Genomic DNA, 23,567 nt, shown 5'->3' with positions numbered 1-23,567 from the left:
GAATCACTTGATTCTGGCATAGTCCCAGAGGACTAGAAAATTGCAAATGGCACTCCACTCTTTAAGAAGGGAGGAAGGCAAGAGAAAGGAAATTTTCGGCCAGTTAGCCTAACTTCAGTGGTTAGGAAAGTGTTGGAGTCTATTATTAAGGATGAGGTTTTGAGGAATCATTATTGTAGAATAATGATAAAGCAAGTCAAAGTCAGCATGGTTTCTGTAAAGGGAAATCTCGTATGACAAATCTGTTGGAGTTCTTTGAGGAAGTAACAGCAGGGTAGACAAAGGAGAGGCAGTGGATGTCATTTACTTGGATTTTGAGGTGTTGATAACACAATGTGAAATCCAATGGCGTTACAGGAAAGATACCGGCATGGATAGCGGAATGGCTGACAGGCAGGATTCAGCGAGTGGGAATAAAAGGGGCCTTTTCTGGTCGGCTGTCAGTGACTAGTGGTGTTTATCAGGCGTCGTTATTGGGACTACTACTTTTCACATTGTTTGTCAGTGATTTAGATGATGGAATTGTTGGTTTTGTGGCAAAGTTTGCAGATGATACGAAGATATGTGGAGAGGTAGGTAGTGCTGAAGAAGCAATGTGATTAGAACAGGACTTAGACAAATTAGAAGAATGGGCAAAAAAAGTGCCAGATGGAATACAGTGTTGGGAAATGTATGGTCATGCATTTTGGTAAAAGGAACAATAGTGAGGACTACTATCTAAAAGGGGAGAAGTTTCAAACATCAGAGGCGCAGAGGGACTTCAGAGTCCTTGTGCAAGACTCCCAGAAGATTAGTTTACAGGTTGAGTTTGTGGTAAAGAAGGCAAATGCAATGTTGGCATTTATTTCAAGGGGAATAAAATATAAAAGCAAGGGGATAATGCTGAGCCTTTGTAAGACATTGGTGATTCTCCCCAATGACACTTGGAGTATTGTCAACAGTTTTATATAACCATATAACAATTATAGCACAGAAAAAGGCCATCTCAGCTCTTCTAGTCCGTGCCGAACTCTTACTCTATCCTATTCCCACCGACCTGCACTCAGCCCATAACCCTCCATTCCTTTCCTGTCCATATATTGATCCAATTTAACTTTAAATGTGCAGAGAGACAGAGGGGTGTAAAGTGAGGGTAGAAGCAAAAAGTACTAAGGAGAAAAGTAAAAGTGGCAGGCCCACAAATCCAGGGCAAGCATTAAAAAGGGCCACTTTTCAACATAATTGTATAAGGCCTAAGAGAGTTGTAAAAGAGCGCCTGAAGGCTTTGTGTGTCAATGCAAGGAGCATTCGTAATAAGGTGGATGAATTGAAAGTGCAGATTGTTATTAATGATTATGATATAGTTGGGATCACAGAGACATGGCTCCAGGGTGACCAAGGATGGGAGCTCAACGTTCAGGGATATTCAATATTCAGGAGGGATAGACATGAAGGAAGGGGAGGTGGGGTGGCGTTGCTGGTTAAAGAAGAGATTAACGCAATAGAAAGGAAGGACATAAGCCGGGAAGATGTGGAATCGATATGGGTAGAGCTGCGTAACACTAAGGGGCAGAAGACGCTGGTGGGAGTTGTGTACAGGCCACCTAACAGTAATAGTGAGGTCGGAGATGGTATTAAACAGGAAATTAGAAATGTGTGCAATAAAGGAACAGCAGTTATAATGGGTGACTTCAATCTACATGTAGATTGGGTGAACCAAATTGGTAAAGGTGCTGAGGAAGAGGATTTCTTGGAATGTATGCGGGATGGTTTTTTGAACCAACATGTTGAGGAACCAACTAGAGAGCAGGCTATTCTGGACTGGGTTTTGAGCAATGAGGAAGGGTTAATTAGCAATCTTGTCGTGAGAGGCCCCTTGGGTAAGAGTGACCATAACATGGTGGAATTCTTCATTAAGATGGAGAGTGACATAGTTAATTCAGAAACAAAGGTTCTGAACTTAAAGAGGGGTAACTTTGAAGGTATGAGACGTGAATTAGCTAAGATAGACTGGCAAATGACACTTAAAGGATTGACGGTGGATATGCAATGGCCCAACAGTCCCTCTATCAATCCCTCTCATAATTTTAAACACCTCTATCAAGTCTCCCCTCAACCTTCTACGCTCCAAAGAATAAAGACCTGACTTGTTCAACTTTTCTCTGTAACTTAGGAGATGAAACCCAGGCAACATTTTAGTAAACCTCCTCTGTACTCTCTCAATTTTATTGACATCCTTCCTATAATTCGGTGACCAGAACTGTACACAATACTCCAGATTTGGCCTTACCAATGCCTTATACAAATTCAACATTACATCCCAACTCCTATACTCAATGCTCTGATTAATAAAGGCCAGCAAACCAAAAGCTTTCTTCACCACCCTATCCACATGAGATTCCATCTTCAGGGAACTATGCACCATTATTCCTAGATCCCTCTGTTATAAAGCATTCTTTAATGCCCTAACATTTACCATGTGTGTCCTATTTTGATTAGTCCTACCAAAATGTAGCACCTCACATTTTTCAGCATTAAACTCCATCTGCCATCTTTCAGCCCACTCTTCTAACTGTCCTAAATCTCTCTGCAAGTTTTGAAAACCTACCTCATCATCCACAACACCACCTATCTTAGTATTATCTGCATACTTACTAATCCAATTTACCACCCCATCATCGAGATCATTAATATATATTACAAACAACATTGGACCCAGTACAGATCCTTGAGGCACACCGCTACACACCGTCCTCCAATCTGACACATAGTTATCCACCACCACTCTCTGGCGTCTCCCATCTAGCCACTGCTGATTCCATTTTACTACTTCCATATTAATGTCTAACGATTGAACCTTCCTAACTAACCTTCCGTGTGGAACCTTGTCAAAGGTCTTACTGAAGTCCATATAGACAACATCCACCGTATTACCCTCGTCAATTTTCTTAGTAACCTCATCAAAAAATTCAATAAGGTTTGTCAAACATGACCTTCCACGCACAAATCCATGTTGACTGTTCCTAATCAGACCCTGTCTATCCAGAAAATTATACGTACCATCTCTAAGAATACTTTCCATCAATTTACCCACCACTGACGTCAAACTCACAGGCCAATAATCGCCAGGTTTACTCTTAGAACCCTTTTTAAACAATGGAACCACATGAGCAATACGCCAATCCTCCAGCATCATTCCCATTTCTAATGACATTTGAAATATTTCTCTCAGAGCCCCTGTTATTTCTACACTAACTTCCCTCAAAGTCCTAGGGAATATCTTGTCCAGACCCGGAGACTTATCCACTTTTATATTCCTTAAAAGTGTCAGTACTTCCTCTTCTTTAATTGTCATACTTTCCATAACTACCCTACTTGTTTCCTTTACCTTACACAATTCAATATCCTTCTCCTCAGTGAATACCGAAGAAATTGTTCAAAGTCTCCCCCCATCTCTTTTGGCTCCGCACATAGCCGTCCACTCTGATTCTCCAAGGGACCAATTTTATCCCTCACTATCCTTTTGCCACTAACATAACTGTAGAAACCCTTTGGATTTATTTTCACCTTACTTGCCAAAGCAGCCTCGTATCTTCTTTTAGCTTTTCTAATTTCTTTCTTAAGATTCTTTTTACATTCTTTATATTCCTCGAGTACCTCATTAACTCCAAGCTGCCTATATTTATTGAAGATCTCTCTCTTTTTCTGAACGAAGTTTCTAATATCTCTTGAAAACCATGGCTCTCTCAAACTTTTAACCTTTCCTTTCAACCTAACAGGAACATAAAGATTCTGAACCCTCAAAATTTCACCTTTAAATGACCTCCATTTCTTTGTTACATCCTTCCCATAAAACAAATTTTCCCAATCCACTCCTTCTAAATCCTTTCGCATCTCCTCAAAGTTAGCCTTTCTCCAATCAAAAATCTCAATCCTAGGTCCAGTCCTATCCTTCTCCATAATTACACTGAAACTAATTGTATTGTGATCACTGGACCCGAAATGCTCCCCAACAAATACCTCTGTCACCTGCCCTGTCTCGTTCCCTAACAGGAGATCCAACACTGCTCCTTCTGTAGTTGGTACCTCTATGTATTGCTTCAAAAAACTATCCTGCACACATTTTACAAACTCCAAACCATCCAGCCCTTTTACAGAATGGGCTTCCCAGTCTATGTGTGGAAAATTAAAATCCCCACAATCACAACCTTGTGCTTACTACAAATATCTGCTATCTCCTTACAAATTTGCTCCTCCAGTTCTCGGTCCCCATTAGGTGGTCTATAGTACACCCCTATAAGCGTCACAACACCTTTCCTATTCCTCAATTCCACCCAAATAGCCTCCCTAGATGAGTCCACTAATCTATACTGCCAGAGCACCGCTGTTATATAATCTCTGACAAGCAATGCAACACCTCCCCCTCTTGCCCCTCCTATTCTATCACACCTGAAGCAATGAAATCCTGGAATATTTAGTTGCCAATCACACCCCTCCTGCAACCACGTTTCACTAATAGCTACAACATCATATTTCCAGGTACCAATCCATGCTCTAAACTCATCCACCTTTCTTACAATGCTCCTAGCATTAAAATAGATGTATTTAAGAAACTCTCCACCTCCCACTCTTTGATTATCCTTAATTGAGCAAACAACTTTGTTATCTTCTTCTTTTTCCCTTACATCAACCTCCCCTCTCCTAGTTTCTGTAATTTAATTCCCTCCTCCCAACCATTCTAGTTTAAAGTCACCTTAGTAGCCCTCGCAAATCTCCCTGCCAGGATATTGCTCCCCCTATGATTCAAGTGCAACCCGTCCCCTTTGTACAGGTCATGCCTGCACCAATAGTGGTCCCAATGATCCAAAAACCCGAATCCCTGCCCCTTGCTCCAACCTCTCAGCCACGCATTTATCCTACTTCTCATTGCATTCCTACTCTCACTGTCGCGTAGCACAGGCAGTAATCCCGAGATTACTACCTTTGTCGTCCTTTTTTTCAACTCCCTTCCTAACTCCCTATATTCTTCTTTCAGGAAGTTTTGGGCACCATATCGCAGAAAAGATGTACTATCATTGGAGGGAATCTAGTGGAGGTTCACAAGGATGATTCCAGGAATGAAGGGGTTAACATGAGCACTGTTTGGCAGTTTTGGGCCTGTACTCACTGGAATTTAGAAGAATGTGTGGGGATCTCATTGAAATCTACTGAATGTTGAAAGGACTAGATAGGGTAGATGTGGAGAGGATGTTTCCTGTAGTGGGGGTTTCCAGAACTAAAGGGCACAGCCTCAAATTTGAGGGGCCACCCTTTAGAGCAGAGGTAAGGAGCAATTTGTTTTTTAGCCAGAGAGCAGTATATCCGTGAAATGCTCTGCCACAGACCGCAGTGGAGGCCAAGTCCGTGGGTATATTTAAGGAGGAAGTTGATCGTTTCCTGACTGGTCAGGGCATCAAATAATATAACGAGATGGTAGGTGTATGGGATCAGACATGATGGAATGGCAGAGCAAATTTGATGGGCTGAATGGCCTAATTTTGCTCCTGTGTTATATGGTCTTATAGTTGAACTGTGGAAGTGGGTCAAGCAATGACAGATGGAATTTAACTTAGGAAAGTGTAAGCTTTTGCATTTTAAGACGTTAGACAAGGACAGGACTTAGATGATAAATGGCAGGGCCTCAGGAGGATGTTGTAGAACAAAGAGCCTTGGGGGTAGTTACCCTTTTCATCTTCCCTGTAAGTGACGATAGTATGGTAAAGAAGATGTTTTGCATGCTTGCCTTCATCAGTACCACTGAGTACCAGAGTTGAGATGTCATATTACAGTTGTACAAGTCGTCATTGAGACTGTACTTGGATTATTCTGTGCATATCTGGTTGCCCAGAAATCAAGAAGACGTCATTAAGCTGGAGGGAATATTCGTGAGGATGTTACCAAGCCAAGAGGGTTTAAGTTCTGAGAGGCAGAATAGGCTGGGATTTTTTCCCCGAAAGAATAGGAGACTAGCAATAACCTTATAGAAGTATAAAATCATAAAGGGAACAGATCTTTTTCCCAGGATAGAGACTCCTGAAACTAGTGGGCATATATCTAAGTTGAGGGAGAAAAGATTTAAAAGAGGCGATCTTATCATAGAGAGGACACTGGTTATGTGGAAAGAGTGTTCAGATGAATCTGTAGCGGCAGGTGCAAGCAGAATGTTTAAACTCGCAGCAGTTTGGAGCTTTGAGTAGCTCCCAATTGGAGACTGGAAGCCTGAGAAGATGTAGTTACTCAGGTTCACTGATTGATTGGAAAAGGTAACGACTTGCGGCAGTTCACAGCTTTGAGCAGCGGCCAATCAGCAGTCGGGATAGATTGGCAAGGACAAATTAAAGTGAGGCAGGTGCAAGTGGAGCGGCCGTTACTGCAGAGTCAGAGTTAGAGTGGAGATTTTGCGGCCTTAGCTCCTCAAGGCTCATGTCAGAGAAGGGAAAAAAGTCGTAGGTTTGTTTTTTTTCCTACTCCACAGTTTATTGTTTTCCCTTCTTTATAGTTGATCAGTGAGGAACAGTAGAGATGCCAGGCAGAATATTGGAATGCTCCTCTTGCAGGATGTCGGAAGGCAGGGAGACCTCTAGTTTTCAAGATGACCACACCTGCGAGGGGTGCATCCAGTTGCAGCTTCCAACATGCGGCTTCAAGGAATTGGAGCTAGAAATGGATGAACACCATTTGGGAGGCTGAGGGGATGACAGGTAGGACATATGGAGAGGTAGCTACACCCAAGGTACAGGACACAGGAAATTGGCTGACAACCAGGAAGGGAAAAGGGGTGAAACAACCAGGGCAGAGTACCCCTGTGGCCATTCCCCTTGACAACAGGTATATCACTTTGGATACTGTTGTGGATGACCTAGCAGAGGAAAGTCACAGCGGTCAGGTCTCTGGCACTGAGTCTGACTCTACAACTCAGAAGGGAAGCAGGGAGAAGAGAGATTTGTTAGTTAGGGGAACAGAGAGGAGTTCCTGTTGACAAGAATGAGATTCCCGAATTGTTTGTTGGCTCCCAGGTGCCAGGATCTGCAACATCTCAGAATGTGATTTCAGAATTGCTACCTGTGCTACGCACAAGTAAGGCCAGAACTATGAAGATTATAGAGTTTAACACATGGAAAAGGAGTTGGTGTTGGAGGGAGAGCGTAAGATTTTTGGATCATTGGGCTCTCTTCCAAGAAGGTGTGATCTGTGCAGAAGAAGTGGTTTGCATCTGGACTGGAGGGGGCTAATATCCTAGCAGGAACGTTTGTTAATGCTGCACGGGGTGGTTAAACTAGAGTTGCAGGGGATGGGAACCAGAGTGCCAGAACAGTTAGTGGAGAAGTTGTGGAAAGAGATAGAAACATAGAAAACCTATAGCACAATACTGGCCCTTCGGCCCATAAAGTTGTACCGAACATGTCCCTACCTTAGAAATTACTAGGCTTACCCATAGCCCTCTATTTTTTGAAGCTCCCTGTACCTATCCAAAAGCCTCTTCCTATCGTATCTGCCTCCTCCACCGTTGCCGGCAGCCCATTCCACGCATTCACCGCTCTCTGCGTAAAAAAACTTACCCCTGACATCTTTTCTGTACCTACTCCCCAGCACCTTGAACCTGTGTCCTCTTGTGTTCCAGGTGTAAGGGATCATAAAGTGTGTGAAGTTACAAATACCAGGGAGAAGGTTCTTGGGAAATTGAAAGGTCTGAAGGTAGATAAGTCACCTGGACCAAATGGTGTACACCTTAGTGTTCTAAAAGAGATGGTTAAAGAGTTTGTGGAGGCATTAGTAATGATCTTTCAAGAATCACTAGATTCTGAAATGCTTCCAGAAGACTTGAAAATTGCAAAATTCTTCAAGGAGGGAGGAAGAAGAAGAGAAGCTATAGGCCAGTTAGTATGACCTCAGTGGCTGGAATGATGTTGGAGTCAATTAATATGGTTTTGGGGTACTTGGAGGCACATAATAAAATAGGCCGTGGTCAGCATGGTTTCCTCGAGGTGATATCTTGCCTGCCAAATCTGTTGGAATTCTTTGAAGGAATAACAAACAGCAGACAAAGGAGAATCGGTTTATGCTGTGTACTTGGATTTTCAGAAGACCATAAGATCATAACACACAGGAGCAAAATTAAGCCATTTGGCCCATCGAGTTGACTCCGCCATTCAGTCATGGCTAATCCTTTTCCCCCTCCTCAGCCTCACTCCCCCCAAAACCTTTGATGCCATGTCCAATCAAGAGCCTATCAGGCTCTACCTTAAATACACTCAACAACCTGGCCTCCACAGCTGCTTGTGGTAATAAATTCCACAAACTCATCACCCTCTGGCTAAAGAAATTTCTCCACATCTCTGTTTTAAATGGACGCCCCTCTATCCTGATGTGGTGCCCTTCTTGTCCTAGACTCCCCTACCATAGACAACATCCTTTCCATATCTACTCTGTCTAGGCCTTTCAACATTCGAAAGGTTTCAATCAGATTTCACCCCCTCCCCGCAATCCTTCTAAATTCCAGCAAGTACAGACCCAGAGCTATGAAATGTTCCTCGTATAATAACCCTTTAAATCTTGGAATCATCCTTGTGAATCTTCTCTGGACCCTCTCTAATGCCAACATATACTTTCTTAGATGAGGACCCAAAACTGTTTACAATAGTTAAGGTGTGGCCTCACCACTGTGTTATAAAGCCTCAGCATCACATCCCTGCTGTTGTATTCTAAACATCTTGAAATGAATGCTAACATATTTCTTCATCACCACCAACTCTACCTGCAAGTTATCCTTTAGGGTGTTCTGCACAAGGACTCCCAAGTCCCTTTGCATCTCAGATTTTTGGATTTTCTCCCTGTTTAGAAAATAGTCTGCACATTTCTTTCTACTACCAAAGTGCATGCATTTTCCAACACTGTATTTCATTTGCCACTTTCTTGCCCATTGTTCTAATCTGTCTAAGTTCTTCTGCAGCCTACCTATTTCCTCAACACCACCTGCCACTCCACCAATCTTTGTATCATCTGTAAGCTTGACCGCAAAACCATCTATTCCATCATCTAAGTCATTGTTATACAGCATAAAAAGAAGCATCCCAACACCGACCCCTGTGGAACACCAGAAATCACTGGTAGCCAACCAGAAAAGAATAATTTTATTTCCACTCAATGCCTCCTACCAATCAGCCAATGCTCTAACCATGCCAGTAACTTTCGTGTAATACCATGGGCTTTTAACTTGTCACAAGGTGCCTCACGTATAGCACCTTGTCAAAGGCCTTCTGAAAGTCCGACTGTACAACATCCATTGCATCCCCTTTATCTATCCAACTTGTAATCTCCTCAAAGAATTCCATCAGGTTCGTCAGGCAGGACTTTCCCTTAAGGAAACGATGCTGACTTTGTCCTATCTTGTCCTGTGTCACCATGTACTCCATAACCTCAACCAACTGACTCCAGCATCTTCCTAACCACTGTGGTCAGGCTAACTGGTCTATAATTTCCTTTCTTCTACCTTCCTCCGTTCTTAAAGAGTGGAGTGATATTTGCAATTTTCTAATCCTCTGCCACCAATGATTTTTGAAAGATCATTACTAATGCCTCCACAGTCTTTAGCGTTATCTCTTTCAGAACCCTAGGGTGCAGTTCATCTGGTCCGGGTGACTTGTGTACCCTTAGATCTTTCAGCGTTTTGAGCACCTTCTCCCTTGTAATATTATCTGTACTCACTTCTCTTTCCTCACACCCTTCAACATCTGGCACACTACTCGTGTCTTCTACAGTGAAGACTGATGTAAGATACTCATTTAGTTCATCTGCTGTCTCCTTGTCCTCTTATTTTCTAGCAGTCCTATACCCACTCTCATCTCTTTTATTTTTTACATACTTGAAAAAGCTTTTTACTATCCACTTTGATATTGTTTGTTAGCTTGCTTTCATATTTCATCTTTTCCCTTCTAATGATTCTTTTAGTTGTTTTCTATAGGTTTTTAAAGCTTCCCAATCCTCTATCTTCGCGCTAACTTTTTCTTTGTTGTATGCCCTCTCTTTTGCTCTACATTACCTTTGACTTCCCTTGTCAGCCATGGTTGTACTATTTTGCCATTTGTGTATTTCTTTCTTTTTGAAGTACATCTATCCTGCACTTTCCTCATCTTTCCCAGAAACTCAAGCAATTGCTGCTGTGCTGTCATCCTTGCCACCATCTCCTTCCAATTTACTTCAGTCAATTCCTCTTTCGTACCAGTGTAATTTCCTTTATTCCACTGAAATACTGCTACATCAGTCTTTACTTTCTCCCTATCAAAGTTCAAGTTGAACTCAATCATATTATAATCACTGCCTCCTAAGGTTTCTTTTACCTTAAGCTCCCTAATCACCTCTGATTCATTACATAACACCCAATCCAGTATAGCTGATCCCCTAATAGGCTCAACGACAAACTGCTCTTAAAAAGTCATCTCGCAGGCAGTCAACAAACTCACTTAAGATCCATTTCCAACCTGATTTTCCAATGGACGTGCATGTTGAAATCTCCCATGGCTATCATAACATTCTCCTTTTGATGCGTCTTTTCTATTTCCTGTTGTAATCTGTGGCCCAAATACTGTTGGGAGGTCTGCCATCAGTTTCTTAACTCAACCCACAAGGATTCAACATCTTCTGTTCCTATGTCACATCTTTTTAATGATTTGATGCAATTTTTTATCAACAGAGCCATGCCGCCCCCTCTGCCTACCTTCATATCCCTCCAGTGCAATGTGTAATCTTGGATATTTAGCTACCAAACTACAATCATCTTTCAGCTACGATTGAATGATGGCCACAACATCATACCTGACAATCTGTAATAGTGCAACAAGATCATCCACCTTCTGTCTTATACTCTGTGCATTGAGATACAACACTTTGAGTACGGTATGTGCTTTTTGATTCTGCATCCCTAATGCACTGATGCTTGCCCTGCTGACTGCAATTATGTCCTATCATCTGCCTGCCCTTCTGGACAATCTGACTGCACACTATCTTTGCTTTTTTACCACTTGTCTTATCCTGAGTCTCTTCACTGTGGTTCTCAACCCACTGCCAAATTAGTTTAAAACCTCCCCAACAGCTCTAACAAATCTGCCTGTGTGAATTTTGGTTCCCCTCAGGTTCAGGTGCAACCTGTCACTTTCAAACATGTCATACCTCCCCTGTAAGAGATCCCAATGATCCAAGAACCTGAACTCCTGTCTCCTGCACCGGCTTCTCAGCCACGCATGAGGCTGCTTAACAAGCTACGAGCCCATGGTATAGCATGAATGATTCTAGAATGGATCAAGTAGTGGCTGATTGCCGGGAGGCAAAGAGTGGAAATAAAAGGAGCCTTTTCTGGTTGGCTGCCAACTGGTGGTGTCCCACAGGGGTCTGTGTTGGGACCGATTCTTTTTACACTGTATGTCAGTGATTTGGATGATGGAATTGATGGCCTTGTTGCAAAGTTTGCAGACAATGCAAAGATAGGTAGAGGGGGGAGTGTAGTGGTGAGGAAGTAGAGAGGCTACAGAAGGACTTGCATAGATTAGGAGAATGGCAAAGAAGGGACAGATGGAATACAGTGTCGGGAAGTGTATGGTTAAACACTTTGGTAAAAGAAATAAAAAGGTTGACCATTTTCTAAATGGAGAGAAAATACAAGTATCCGAGACTTAGAGGAACTTGGAATTGCTTGTGCAGGATTTCCTAAAGGTTAATTTACATGTTGACTGTGTGGTGCAGATGGCATGTACGATGTTAATGTCCGTTTCAAGAGGACTGGAATATAAAAACAAGGATGTCATGTTGAGACTTTATAAAGCACTGGTGAGGCTTGAGTTGGAGTATTATGAGCAGTTTTGGGCCCCTTATCTTAGAAAGGATGTGCTGAAACTTAGAACGATTCAAAGGAGGTTCATGAAAATGATTCCAGGATTGAACAGCTTATCATATGAAGAGTGTTTGATGGCTCTGGGCCTGTATTCGCTAGAAGGGTTACAGGAAGAAGGCAGGTGATTGAGGCTGAGGGGAAAATGGATCAGCCATGATGAAGTGATGGAGCAGACTCAATAGGCCAAGTGGCCTAATTCTGCTCCTATATTCGGCATTAAGGATGAGATAGTAAATTGGATTGGACATTGGCTTTGTGGGAGAAGCCAGAGAGTGGTAGTAGAGTGTTACCTCTCTGACTGGAGGCCTGTGACTAGTGGTGTGCTTCAAGGATCAGTGCTGGGTCCTTTTGTTGTTTGTCATCTGGATCAGCAAATCTACGGATGCCATCAGGATTGGAGGTGTAGTAGACAGTGAGGAAGGCTATCATGGCCTGCGGAGGGATCTGCATCGGCTGGAAAAATGGGCTGAAATTGGGCGGATGGAATTTAATGCAGACAATTGTGAAGTTAGGCACTCTCGGTAGGACCAAACAGGGTAGGTCTTGCACAGTGAACGGTAGGGCACTGAGGAGTGTGGTAGACCAAAGGGATCTGGGAATATGGGTCTGTAATTCTTTGAAAGTAACATCACAGGTAAATAGGGTTGTAAAGAAAGCTTTTACACATTGATCTCCAGAAATCAATGTATTGATTACAGAGACAACAGGAATTCTGCAGATGCTGGAAATTCAAGCAACATACATCAAAGTTGCTGGTGAACGCAGCAGGCCAAGCAGCATCTATAGATGCTGCTTGGCCTGCTGCGTTCACCAGCAACTTTGATGTATGTTTATTGATTACAGAGGGTAGGATGTTATGTTGATGTTGTATAAGGCATTGGTGAGGCCTAATTTTGAGTACTGTGTGCCATTTTGGCCACCTACCTACAGGAAAGATGTAAACAAGGTTGAAAGAGTGCAGAGAAAATTTACAAGAATGTTGCCAGGTCTGGAGCACCTGATTTATAAGGGAAGATTGAATAGGTTAGGACTGTATTCTTTAGAACACAGAAGATTGAGAGGAGATTTGATAGAGGTATGCAAAATTATGAGGGTGAGAGATAGGGTAAATGCAAGCAGGCTTTTTCCACTGAGGTTGGGTGGGACGACAACTGGAGGTTATGGGTTAAGGGTGAAAAGTGAGAAGTTCAAGGGGAACATGAGGGGAAACTTTACTCAGAGCATCATGAGAGTGTGGAATGAGCTGCCAATATAAGTGGTGCATGCGAGCTGGTTTACAACATTTAAGAGAAGTTTGGCTAGGTAGATAGTAGGGAGATGGAGCAGGCAGTTGAAATGGTTTCGGTATGGATTTGATGGGCCAAAGGGCCTTTTTCTGTGCTGTACTACTCTATGACTATTACTATATCTTACGGTCTTATGGTCTAAGACATTGGTGAGGCCTAATTTGGAATATCGTGTGAAGTTTTGGTCACCGACCTGCAGGAAAGATGTAAGTAAGGTTGAAAGAGTGCAGAGAAAACTTACCAGGATGTTACTGGGTCTGGAGGACTTGAGTTATATGGAAAGATTCAATAGATTAGGATTTTGTTCCTTGGATCCTACGCAATGCCCCTCCACATCAGACAGTGATGTAACCAGTTAGAAATCTCTCCACGGTACATCTGAAGAAATATGTGAGTGTCTTTGATGACATACCTACTCTTCTCAAACTCCTAGTGAAATGGCCTCTGTCCTGCCTTCTTTGTAATTGCATCAATATGTTGTGCCAAGGATAGATCATCAGAGAGTTGACACCCCAGTGAGGAAGTTAAGGCTCTAGTTGCCGAGGGGCTTACAGGTTTTGGAGTTGTTTTTGTATTAGAACTGAGGGTACGATTGTGTTTGAATGTTCGGCTGCACACACTTTCCACTTCTGATTGGTGTGTGTCCCCTTGACTTACCCTTCCTGAAGTTCACAATCAATTCCTTGGTCTTATTGCTGTTAAATGCTTTGTTTTTGCTACACCACTCAACCAGCTGATCTATCTCACTCCTGCACGCCTCCTTGTCACCATGAAATTTTGCGAACAATAGTTGTGTCATTGGCAAATTTAGAGATGGTTTTTGAGCTATTCCTAATGACACAATTGTAGGTGTAGAGAGAGTAGAGCAGTGGCCTAAGCATGTATCCTTGAGATGTGCCAGTTTTAATTGTCAGTGAGGAGGAGATGTTATTTCCAATGCACACAGACTGTGGTCTTCCGGTGAGGAAGTCAAGGATCCAGTTCCCGAGAGACGTACAGAGGCCCAGGTTTTGGAGCTTTTTCTTTTTCAATATTTTTATTGATTTCTATATATAGAAGAATACAGAGTTCAAGAGAATACATATTATAAAACAAAAGACAAAATATAATAATGCCAGATACAGTATATTGAATCACATTAATGAACTCCTTTCTCTATATTCATATGGATTAGATTAATTCATATATTAGAATATAAACAATTTTATTAAATAAAAGGATCTACACCCACTACCAAAGTCGAAGATGTTTGGGGGAAAAAAAGAAAAAAGAAACTTATCAGATAATAAAATATACTATTAACCAACTTCTGTACTTTAACAAGAAGTCAACCAGTATGAAAATAATTTTAAAACGGCCCCCACAAATTTTGAAAATCTTGGTTAGATTCAGAAATTGAACAAGGAATCTTTTCTAAATTTAGGCATGCCATAACATCCTGTAACCACTGAGCATGAAATGGCATCCTTCCATTTAAACAAAAGCGCCCTCCTAGCCATAAGAGAGATAAAAGCCAGAATGTGCAAATCAGATGTCTTCAAAATGATATCTTTCCTTCCAACAATACCAAAAAAGGCAGTCAAAGGATTAGGCTTAAAATTTACTTTAAAGAGTACAGAAAAAGCTTGGAATACTTCCTTCCAATATTTTCCAAGACTTGGGCACGTCCAAAACATATGAATAAGTGAAGCTTCTCCATTGTTACACCTATCACAGTAGGGAGATATATCCCTATAAAAACGAGATAATTTATCCTTGGTCATATAAGCCCTATGAACCACTTTAAATTGTACGAGGGAATGATGCGCACATAGCGATGAAGTATTAACCAATTTAAAAATCTCATTCCAAATTTCTTCAAGAGCTTTTTGATTAAAACTAAGGGTATGATTGTGTTTGAGCGCTGAGCTGCAGTCAATAAACAGCAGCCTGACCTAAGTATTTCTATTGTCCAGGTGATATAAGTGGAGAGCCAGTGAGATTGCATTTGCTGTAGACTTATTGTGGTGAGAGGCAAATTGTAGCGGGTCCAGGTCCTTGCTTAGGCAGGAGTTGATTCTGACCATGACCAACCTCTCAAAGCACTTCATCACATAACAGACGGGGGACCAGCATTCTGGCAGGCAGGTTTACCACTGCTACACGGGTGTGATTAAACTAAGTAGTGGGGGGGGGGAATGAACTGGAAATATAAGGATGGAGTTAAAGGGAAAGAGAGAATAAGAAAAGTTAAGAAAGACAACAGAATTAACGGGGCAGAAAGCTCAGGAAGGGATCGGAGAGTATGGCCAAGTGCAATAGGAATTGATGTGAAAGGCGAGGGGAGTAAAAGTATTACTTTAAATGGATTAAAAGTATTATATGTGAATGCACGGAGTACAAGAAATGAAGTGGATGAGCTTGAGGCTCAATTGGAAATTGGCAAGTATGATGTTGTGGGAATAACAGAGACATGGTTGCAAGAGGACCAGGGCTGGGAAATGAATATTCAGGATTATACATCCTATTGAAAGGACAGACAGGTGGGCAAAGGGGGTGGGGTGGTTCTGTTGGTGAGGAATGAAATTCAGTCACTTGCGAAGGGGGACATAGAATTAGGAGATGTAGAGTCAGTATGGATAGAACTGAGAAATTCTAAGGGCAAAAAGACCCTAATGGGAGTTATCTACAGGCCCCCAAACAGTAGCCTGGATATAGGGTGCAAGTTAAATCAAGAGTTAAAATTGGCATGTCGCAAAGGTAACGCTACGGTTGTTATGGGGGATTTCAACATGCAGGTAGTCTGGGAAAATTAGGTTGGTACTGGACCCCAAGAAAGGGAGTTTGTGGAGAACCTCAGAGATGGATTCTTAGAACAGCTTGTATTGGAACCTACCAGGGAGAAGGCAATTCTGGATTTAGTATTGTGTAATGAACCAGATTTGATAAGGGAACTGAGGTAAAGGAGCCATTAGGAGGTAGTGACCATAATATGATAAGTTTTAATCTACAATTTGAGAGGGAGAAGGGAAGATCGGAAGTGTCAGTTTTACAGTTGAACAAAGGGGACTATGGACACATGAGGGAGTAACTGGCCAAAGTTGACTGGAAAGACACCCTAGCAGGGATGGCAGTGGAACAACAATGGCAGGTATTTCTGGGAATAATGCGGAAGGTGCAGGATCAGTTCATTCCAAAGAGGAAGAAAGATTCTAAGGGGAGTAAGGGGCGACCGTGGATGACAAGGGAAGTGAAGGACAGTATAAAAGTAAAAGAGAGGAAGTATAACATAGCAAGGATGAGCGGGAAGCCAGAGGATTGGGAGATTTTTAAGGAACAACAGAAGATAACTAAAAAGGCAAAAGGGGGGGAAAGATGAGGTATGAAGGTAGGCTAGCTAAGAGTATAAAGGAGGATAGTAAAAGCTTCTTTAGGTATGTGAAAAGGAAAAAATTAGTTAAGACCAAAGTTGGGTCCTTGAAGGCGGAAATGGGTGAAATTATTATAGGGAACAAGGAAATGGCAGATGAGCTGAACAGGTACTTCGGATCTGTCTTCACTAGGGAAGACACAAACAATCTCCCAGATGTAATAGTGGCCAGAGGACCCAGGGTAATGGTGGAACTGAAGGAAATTTGCATTAGACAGAAAATGGTGTTGGGTAAACTGATGGGACTGAAGGGTGATAAATCCCCAGGGCCTGATGGTCTGCATCCCAGGGTACTTAAGGAGGTGGCTCTAGAAATCGTGGACACATTGGTAATCTTTTTCCAATGTTCTATAGACTCAGGATCAGTTCTTGCGGATTGGAGGGTAGCTAATGTTATCCCACTTTTTAAGAAAGGAGGGAGAGAAAAAACAGGGAATTATAGACCAGTTAGTCTGACATCAGTGGTGGGGAAGATGCTGGAGTCAATTATAAAAGATGAAATAGCGGCATATTTGGATAGCAGTAGCAGGATAGGTCCGAGTCAGCATTGATTTACGAAGGGGAAATCATGCTTGACTGATCTTCTGGAATTTTTTGAGGATGTAACTATGAAAACAGACATGGGAAAGCCAGTGGTTGTAGTGTACCCGGACTTCCAGAAAGCCTTTGATAAAGTCCCACATAGGAGGTTAGTGGGCAAAATTAGAGCACATGGTATTGTGGGGTAGGGTACTGACATGGATAGAAAATTGGTTGGCAGACAGGAAACAAAGAGTAGGGATTAACGGGTCCCTTTCAGAATGGCAGGCAGTAACTAGTGGGGTACCGCAAGGCTCGGTGCTGGCACCACAGCTATTTACAATATACATTAATGATTTAGATGAAGGGATTAAAAGTAACATTAGCAAATTTGCAGATGACACAAAGCTGGGTGACAGTGTGAAATATGAGGAGGATGTTATGAGAATACAGGGTGACTTGGACAGGTTGGGTGAGTGGGCAGATGCAGTTTAATGTGGATAAATGTGAGGTTATCCACTTTGGTGGCAAGAACAGGAAGGCAGATTACTATCTGAATGGTGTCAAGTTAGGAAAAGGGGAAGTACAATGAGAACTGGGTGTCCTTGTTCATCAGTCACTGAAAGTAAGCATACAGGTACAGCAGGCAGTTAAGAAAGCTAATGGCATGTTGGCCTTCATAACAAGGGGAGTTGAGTATAAGAGCAAAGAGGTCCTTCTGCAGTTGTACAAGGCCCTGGTGAGACCCCACCTGGAGCATTGTGTGCAGTTTTGGTCTCCAAATTTGAGGAAGGACATTCTTGCTATGGAGGGAGTGCAGTGTATGTTCACTGGGTTAATTCCAGGGATGGCGGGAATGTGATATGCTGAAAGACTGGAGCGACTGGTGTTGTATACACTGGAATTTTGAAGGATGAGAGGGGATCTGATTGAAACATATAAGATTCTTAAGGGATTGGACACGCTAGGGGCAGGAAACATGTTCCCGATGTTGGGGGAGTCCAGAACCAGAGGCCACAGTTTAAGAATAAGGAGTAGACCATTTAGAACGGAGTTGAGGAAAAACTTTTTCACACAGAGGGTTGTGGATCTATGGAATGCTCTACCTCAGAAGGCAGTGAAGGCCAATTCTCTGGATTCTTTCAAGAAAGAGTTAGAGCTCTTAATGATAGTGGAGTGAAGGGATGTGGGGAGAAGGCAGGAGGGTACTGATTGTTGATGATCAGCCATGATCACAGTGAATGGCGGTGCAGGCTCGAAGGGCCGAATGGCCTACTCCTGCACCTATTGTCTATTATCACAGTAGATACGAGTGCCACTGGGGAATAGTCACTGGGGGTGCCCACCCTGTTCTTCATGAGCACTGGTATGATGGGGAACCTCTGACTGCAGCAGTGATGTTTTTTGAGTCCCATTAGGTACACCATTGGAGCAAGGGTTCACCGTCTTGAAAAATATTCTGATGTCAGCCTCCGAGACGGAGATCACAGGGTTAACGGATGCTGAAGGGATTCACATACAGTAGATGTTGTTTTATTCTCCCTTTCAAAGCTTGCATAAATGGTATTGAGCTCCTCTGGGTGTGAAGCATCACAGCCATTCATGATGTTCGATTCTGCCTTGTAGGAAATAACGGCCTGCGGACTGTGCCAGAGCCGACGTGCATCCAATTCCGTCCCTAACCTCAACTGGAGTTATCTTTTTGATCTTAAGTTAGCCTTCCGTAGACCATACCTAGTTTAACAGTGCATTATTTTAGTTTTACTGTGATCTATTTAATTCTATAAATAGCTTTGTCTCATAATATACTGATAAAGGTATTGTTTACGTTATTCAACGTGCACAATTATATATTCATACCTTTTTGGAGATTTAATTAAAATAGTTGGCTCTGCTCCATGATTTGTGGTTTGCATAGCAATCACCTTTATTGTGGAAGCTATTACTAAGAGACAGAATTTCAAATGAAAATATTTTCATTGAGGTCTGACCTCGTTCTTTTTTTAAGTATACATGGTTACTGGCATCACTTATTGGAACTCCAGCTGCACATGAAAGAACTGTTCCTTTTTGCCTACCTTTCTCTAACTCTTGTTTTCTTTTATCGTGATGTCTTGGATAAAATGTCATTCACTGAAATAAACTGTGCTTTGTGTAATCACAGGACAATTGCAGTGAAGGCAATCATAAGGGTGAATGTACTCAGTCTTTGTCCCAGAGTTTGGGAATGAAGAACTAGAGAGCTTAGGTTTGAAAGATTTAAAAAGAACTTGAGGGCTAATTTTTTTTACAAAAGGGTGACGTGCATGTGGAATGAACTGCTGGAAGAAGGCTGAGATGAGTACAATAACAGACAGACAGGTACATGAATAAGAGAGGTATAAAAGGTTATGGACCAGACACTGGAAAATAGAACTAGGTTGGATTGGGCATCCTGGCCATCATAGACCAATTAAGCCAAAGAGCCTGTTTTCATGCTGTACAAGTCTATAAATTCTATGAATTATTTTTGATCTGAACTTAGATGATGCATGTTGACTGACCTTTTGACATCTATAGAGCAGATGAAGAAGACAGTTGTCTAATACAGGGCACCCAGGCAAATTGTAACACCTATTCAATTGTTTCTCCAAACTGTTCTAATGTGGCAATGCTCTGAGAATTGCATAGAATCTTCCTGCTTTCTGTGCAACAGCTGCTCAATCCTCTAACTAGTCAAATCACTTTTTACACCTTTGTTAAGCAACTTCTTTATGAAATGTGGCACTGTTACTTTATAATTGACTGTCAGGCAACAAGCAAAATATCCTAAGCTATTGTCTTGTGTGCAGGAAGGTAGCTGCTTCTCTTGATAATTTGGCTGAGATCATTAAAGCATTTTCTTCATTTTAGTCAATAACTTACTGTTAACATTTTGGTTTATATACATTCTGGAAGGGAGTTGATTGTGCAAAACAGTTTGCATGTGTTTTGCTATTCCGTGCCTTTGAAGCTCCAGGTTCAACTATTCTAATGCAATTCAACTCTTCCTAAACTCATCCATAAGGTTGCCAAATGTTGCTCAACATTCACCTTAGCACTCACTGGTTTAACTTTCACAGTGTTAGGAGGTAGAAAAATCTTAACTGATGTTAAACCATTAAGGTGATTGGATTAAAATTGCAGCTGTATCATAGAATTACAGAAATTTTACCTGGGCAGGAAACTATTCAACCCATCATACTTTAGTATGACCACTTTAAGACACACAACCTGGCCCATAGTTTTATAGGTTGTGTGTCTTAAAGTGGTCATTCAAGAACTTTTTAAATATGTGTATGTAATGGAATTTAAACTATATTTGCTACTGTGATTAAAGGTAAAGCGAGTACGTTACCTTTAACACTAAGGGGCAGAAAACGCTGGTGGGAGTTGTGTACAGGCCACCTAACAGTAGTAGTGAGGTCGGAGATGGTATTAAACAGGAAATTAGAAATGTGTGCAATAAAGGAACAGCAGTTATAATGGGTGACTTCAATCTACATGTAGATTGGGTGAACCAAATTGGTAAAGGTGCTGAGGAAGAGGATTTCTTAGAATGTATGCGGGATGGTTTTTTGAACCAACATGTCGAGGAACCAACCAGAGAGCAGGCTATTCTAGACTGGGTTTTGAGCAATGAGGAAGGGTTAATTAGCAATCTTGTCGTGAGAGGCCCCTTGGGTAAGAGTGCCCATAATATGGTGGAATTCTTCATTAAGATGGAGAGTGACATAGTTAATTCAGAAACAAAGGTTCTGAACTTAAAGAGGGGTAACTTTGAAGGTATGAGACGTGAATTAGCTAAGATAGACTGGCAAATGACACTTAAAGGATTGACGGTGGATATGCAATGGCAAGCATTTAAGGATTGCATGGATGACCTACGACAATTGTTCATCCCAGTTTGGCAAAAGAATAAATCAAGGAAGGTAGTGCACCCGTGGCTGACAAGAGAAATTAGGGATAGTATCAATTCCAAAGAAGAAGCATACAAATTAGCCAGAAAAAGTGTCTCACCTGAGGACTGGGAGAAATTCAGAGTTCAGCAGAGGAGGGCAAAGGGCTTAATTAGGAAGGGGAAAAAAGATTATGAGAGAAAACTGGCGGGGAACATAAAAACTGACTGTAAAAGCTTTTATAGATATGTAAAAAGGAAAAGACTGGTAAAGACAAATGTAGGTCCCCTACAGACAGAAACAGGTGAATTGATTATGGGGAGCAAGGACATGGCAGACCAATTGAATAATTACTTTGAGCAACATACATCAAAGTTGCTGGTGAACGCAGCAGGCCAAGCAGCATCTATAGGAAGAGGCGCAGTCGACGTTTCAGGCCGAGACCCTTCGTAGTCCTGACGAAGGGTCTCGGCCTGAAACGTCGACTGCGCCTCTTCCTATAGATGCTGCTTGGCCTGCTGCGTTCACCAGCAACTTTGATGTATGTTGCTTGAATTTCCAGCATCTGCAGAATTCCTGTTGTTTGCGAATAATTACTTTGGTTCTGTCTTCACTAAGGAGGACATAAATAATCTTCCAGAAATAGTAGGGGACAGAGGGTCCAGTGAGATGGAGGAACTGAGCGAAATACATGTTAGTAGGGAAGTGGTGTTGGGTAAATTGAAGGGATTAAAGGCAGATAAATCCCCAGGGCCAGATGGTCTGCATCCCAGAGTGCTTAAGGAAGTAGCCCAAGAAATAGTGGATGCATTAGTGATAATTTTTCAAAACTCGTTAGATTCTGGACTAGTTCCTGAGGATTGGAGAGTGGCTAATGTAACCCCACTTTTTAAAAAAGGAGGGAGAGAGAAACCGGGGAATTATAGACCGGTTAGCCTAACGTCGGTGGTGGGGAAACTGCTGGAGTCAGTTATCAAAGATGTGATAACAGCACATTTGGAAAGCGGTGAAATCATCGGACAAAGTCAGCATGGATTTGTGAAAGGAAAATCATGTTTGACGAATCTCATAGAATTTTTTGATGATGTAACTAGTAGAGTGGATAGGGGAGAACCAGTGGATGTGGTATATTTGGATTTTCAAAAGGCTTTTGACAAGGTCCCACACAGGAGATTAGTGTGCAAACTTAAAGCACACGGTATTGGGGGTAAGGTATTGATGTGGATAGAGAATTGGTTAGCAGACAGGAAGCAAAGAGTGGGAATAAACGGGACCTTTTCAGAATGGCAGGCAGTGACTAGTGGGGTACCGCAAGGCTCCGTGCTGGGACCCCAGTTGTTTACAATATATATTAATGACTTGGATGAGGGAATTAAATGCAGCATCTCCAAGTTTGCGGATGACACGAAGCTGGGCGGCAGTGTTAGCTGTGAGGAGGATGCTAAGAGGATGCAGGGTGACTTGGATAGGTTGGGTGAATGGGCAAATTCATGGCAGATGCAATTTAATGTGGATAAATGTGAAGTTAACCACTTTGGTGGCAAAAATAGGAAAACGGATTATTATCTGAATGGTGGCCGTTTAGGAAAAGGGGAGGTGCAACGAGACCTGGGTGTCATTATACACCAGTCATTGAAAGTGGGCATGCAGGTACAGCAGGCGGTGAAAAAGGCGAATGGTATGCTGGCATTTATAGCGAGAGGATTCGAGTACAGGAGCAGGGAGGTACTACTGCAGTTGTACAAGGCCTTGGTGAGACCACACCTGGAGTATTGTGTGCAGTTTTGGTCCCCTAATCTGAGGAAAGACATCCTTGCCATAGAGGGAGTACAAAGAAGGTTCACCAGATTGATTCCTGGGATGGCAGGACTTTCATATGAAGAAAGACTGGATGAACTGGGCTTGTACTCGTTGGAATTTAGAAGATTGAGGGGGGATCTGATTGAAACGTATAAAATCCTAAAGGGATTGGACAGGCTAGATGCAGGAAGATTGTTCCCGATGTTGGGGAAGTCCAGAACGAGGGGTCACAGTTTGAGGATAAAGGGGAAGCCTTTTAGGACCGAGATTAGGAAAAACTTCTTCACACAGAGAGTGGTGAATCTGTGGAATTCTCTGCCACAGGAAACAGTTGAGGCCAGTTCATTGGCTATATTTAAGAGGGAGTTAGATATGGCCCTTGTGGCTACGGGGATCGGGGGTATGGAGGGAAGGCTGGTGCAGGGTTCTGAGTTGGATGATCAGCCATGATCATAATAAATGGCGGTGCAGGCTCGAAGGGCCGAATGGCCTACTCCTGCACCTATTTTCTATGTTTCTATGTTTACTTTATTTTGCTGTCTTTCCCAGTGTCATTCAAAATTATTGCCAAACCGTAATTGCTGTTTAGTAGCCACTCTGCCTAGATCAGGTTACCCTCTAAACTTGGTCGCAGGAGAAGAATGGCACTTGTAAGAGAGGCTCCTGTGATGCCAGCAGTCACTTTGAGTGAGCTGCAGAAGTCAGCAGCTGCAACTGGAGATGAAGTTCATGGC

The 23,567-nt window shown here is 42.3% G+C and overlaps 1 protein-coding gene across 2 annotated transcripts in view; it reads left to right on the top strand.

Annotated features, from left to right (window-relative positions):
• The window catches only part of abcc4 (ATP binding cassette subfamily C member 4 (PEL blood group)), a 349,901-nt gene that overhangs the window by 252,878 nt on the left and 73,456 nt on the right, over window positions 1–23,567 (top strand). The window contains exon 21 of one of the 2 annotated variants that reach the window (XM_063048527.1): window positions 10,709–10,887. The exons of the other annotated variant lie outside the window; for it this stretch is intronic. Within the exon in view, the coding sequence (XP_062904597.1) occupies window positions 10,709–10,774 (66 nt within the window). The 3' untranslated portion in view covers window positions 10,775–10,887. Of the gene's footprint in view, window positions 1–10,708; window positions 10,888–23,567 lie in introns of those variants that run through there. 2 annotated transcript variants of the gene reach the window in all.

This window comes from Mobula hypostoma, chromosome 5 (genome assembly GCF_963921235.1).
Source record: "Mobula hypostoma chromosome 5, sMobHyp1.1, whole genome shotgun sequence".
Lineage (NCBI taxonomy): Eukaryota > Metazoa > Chordata > Chondrichthyes > Myliobatiformes > Myliobatidae > Mobula > Mobula hypostoma.
Note: the sequence above shows the minus strand (reverse complement) of the source record. Positions and strands in the feature narration are given on the sequence as shown.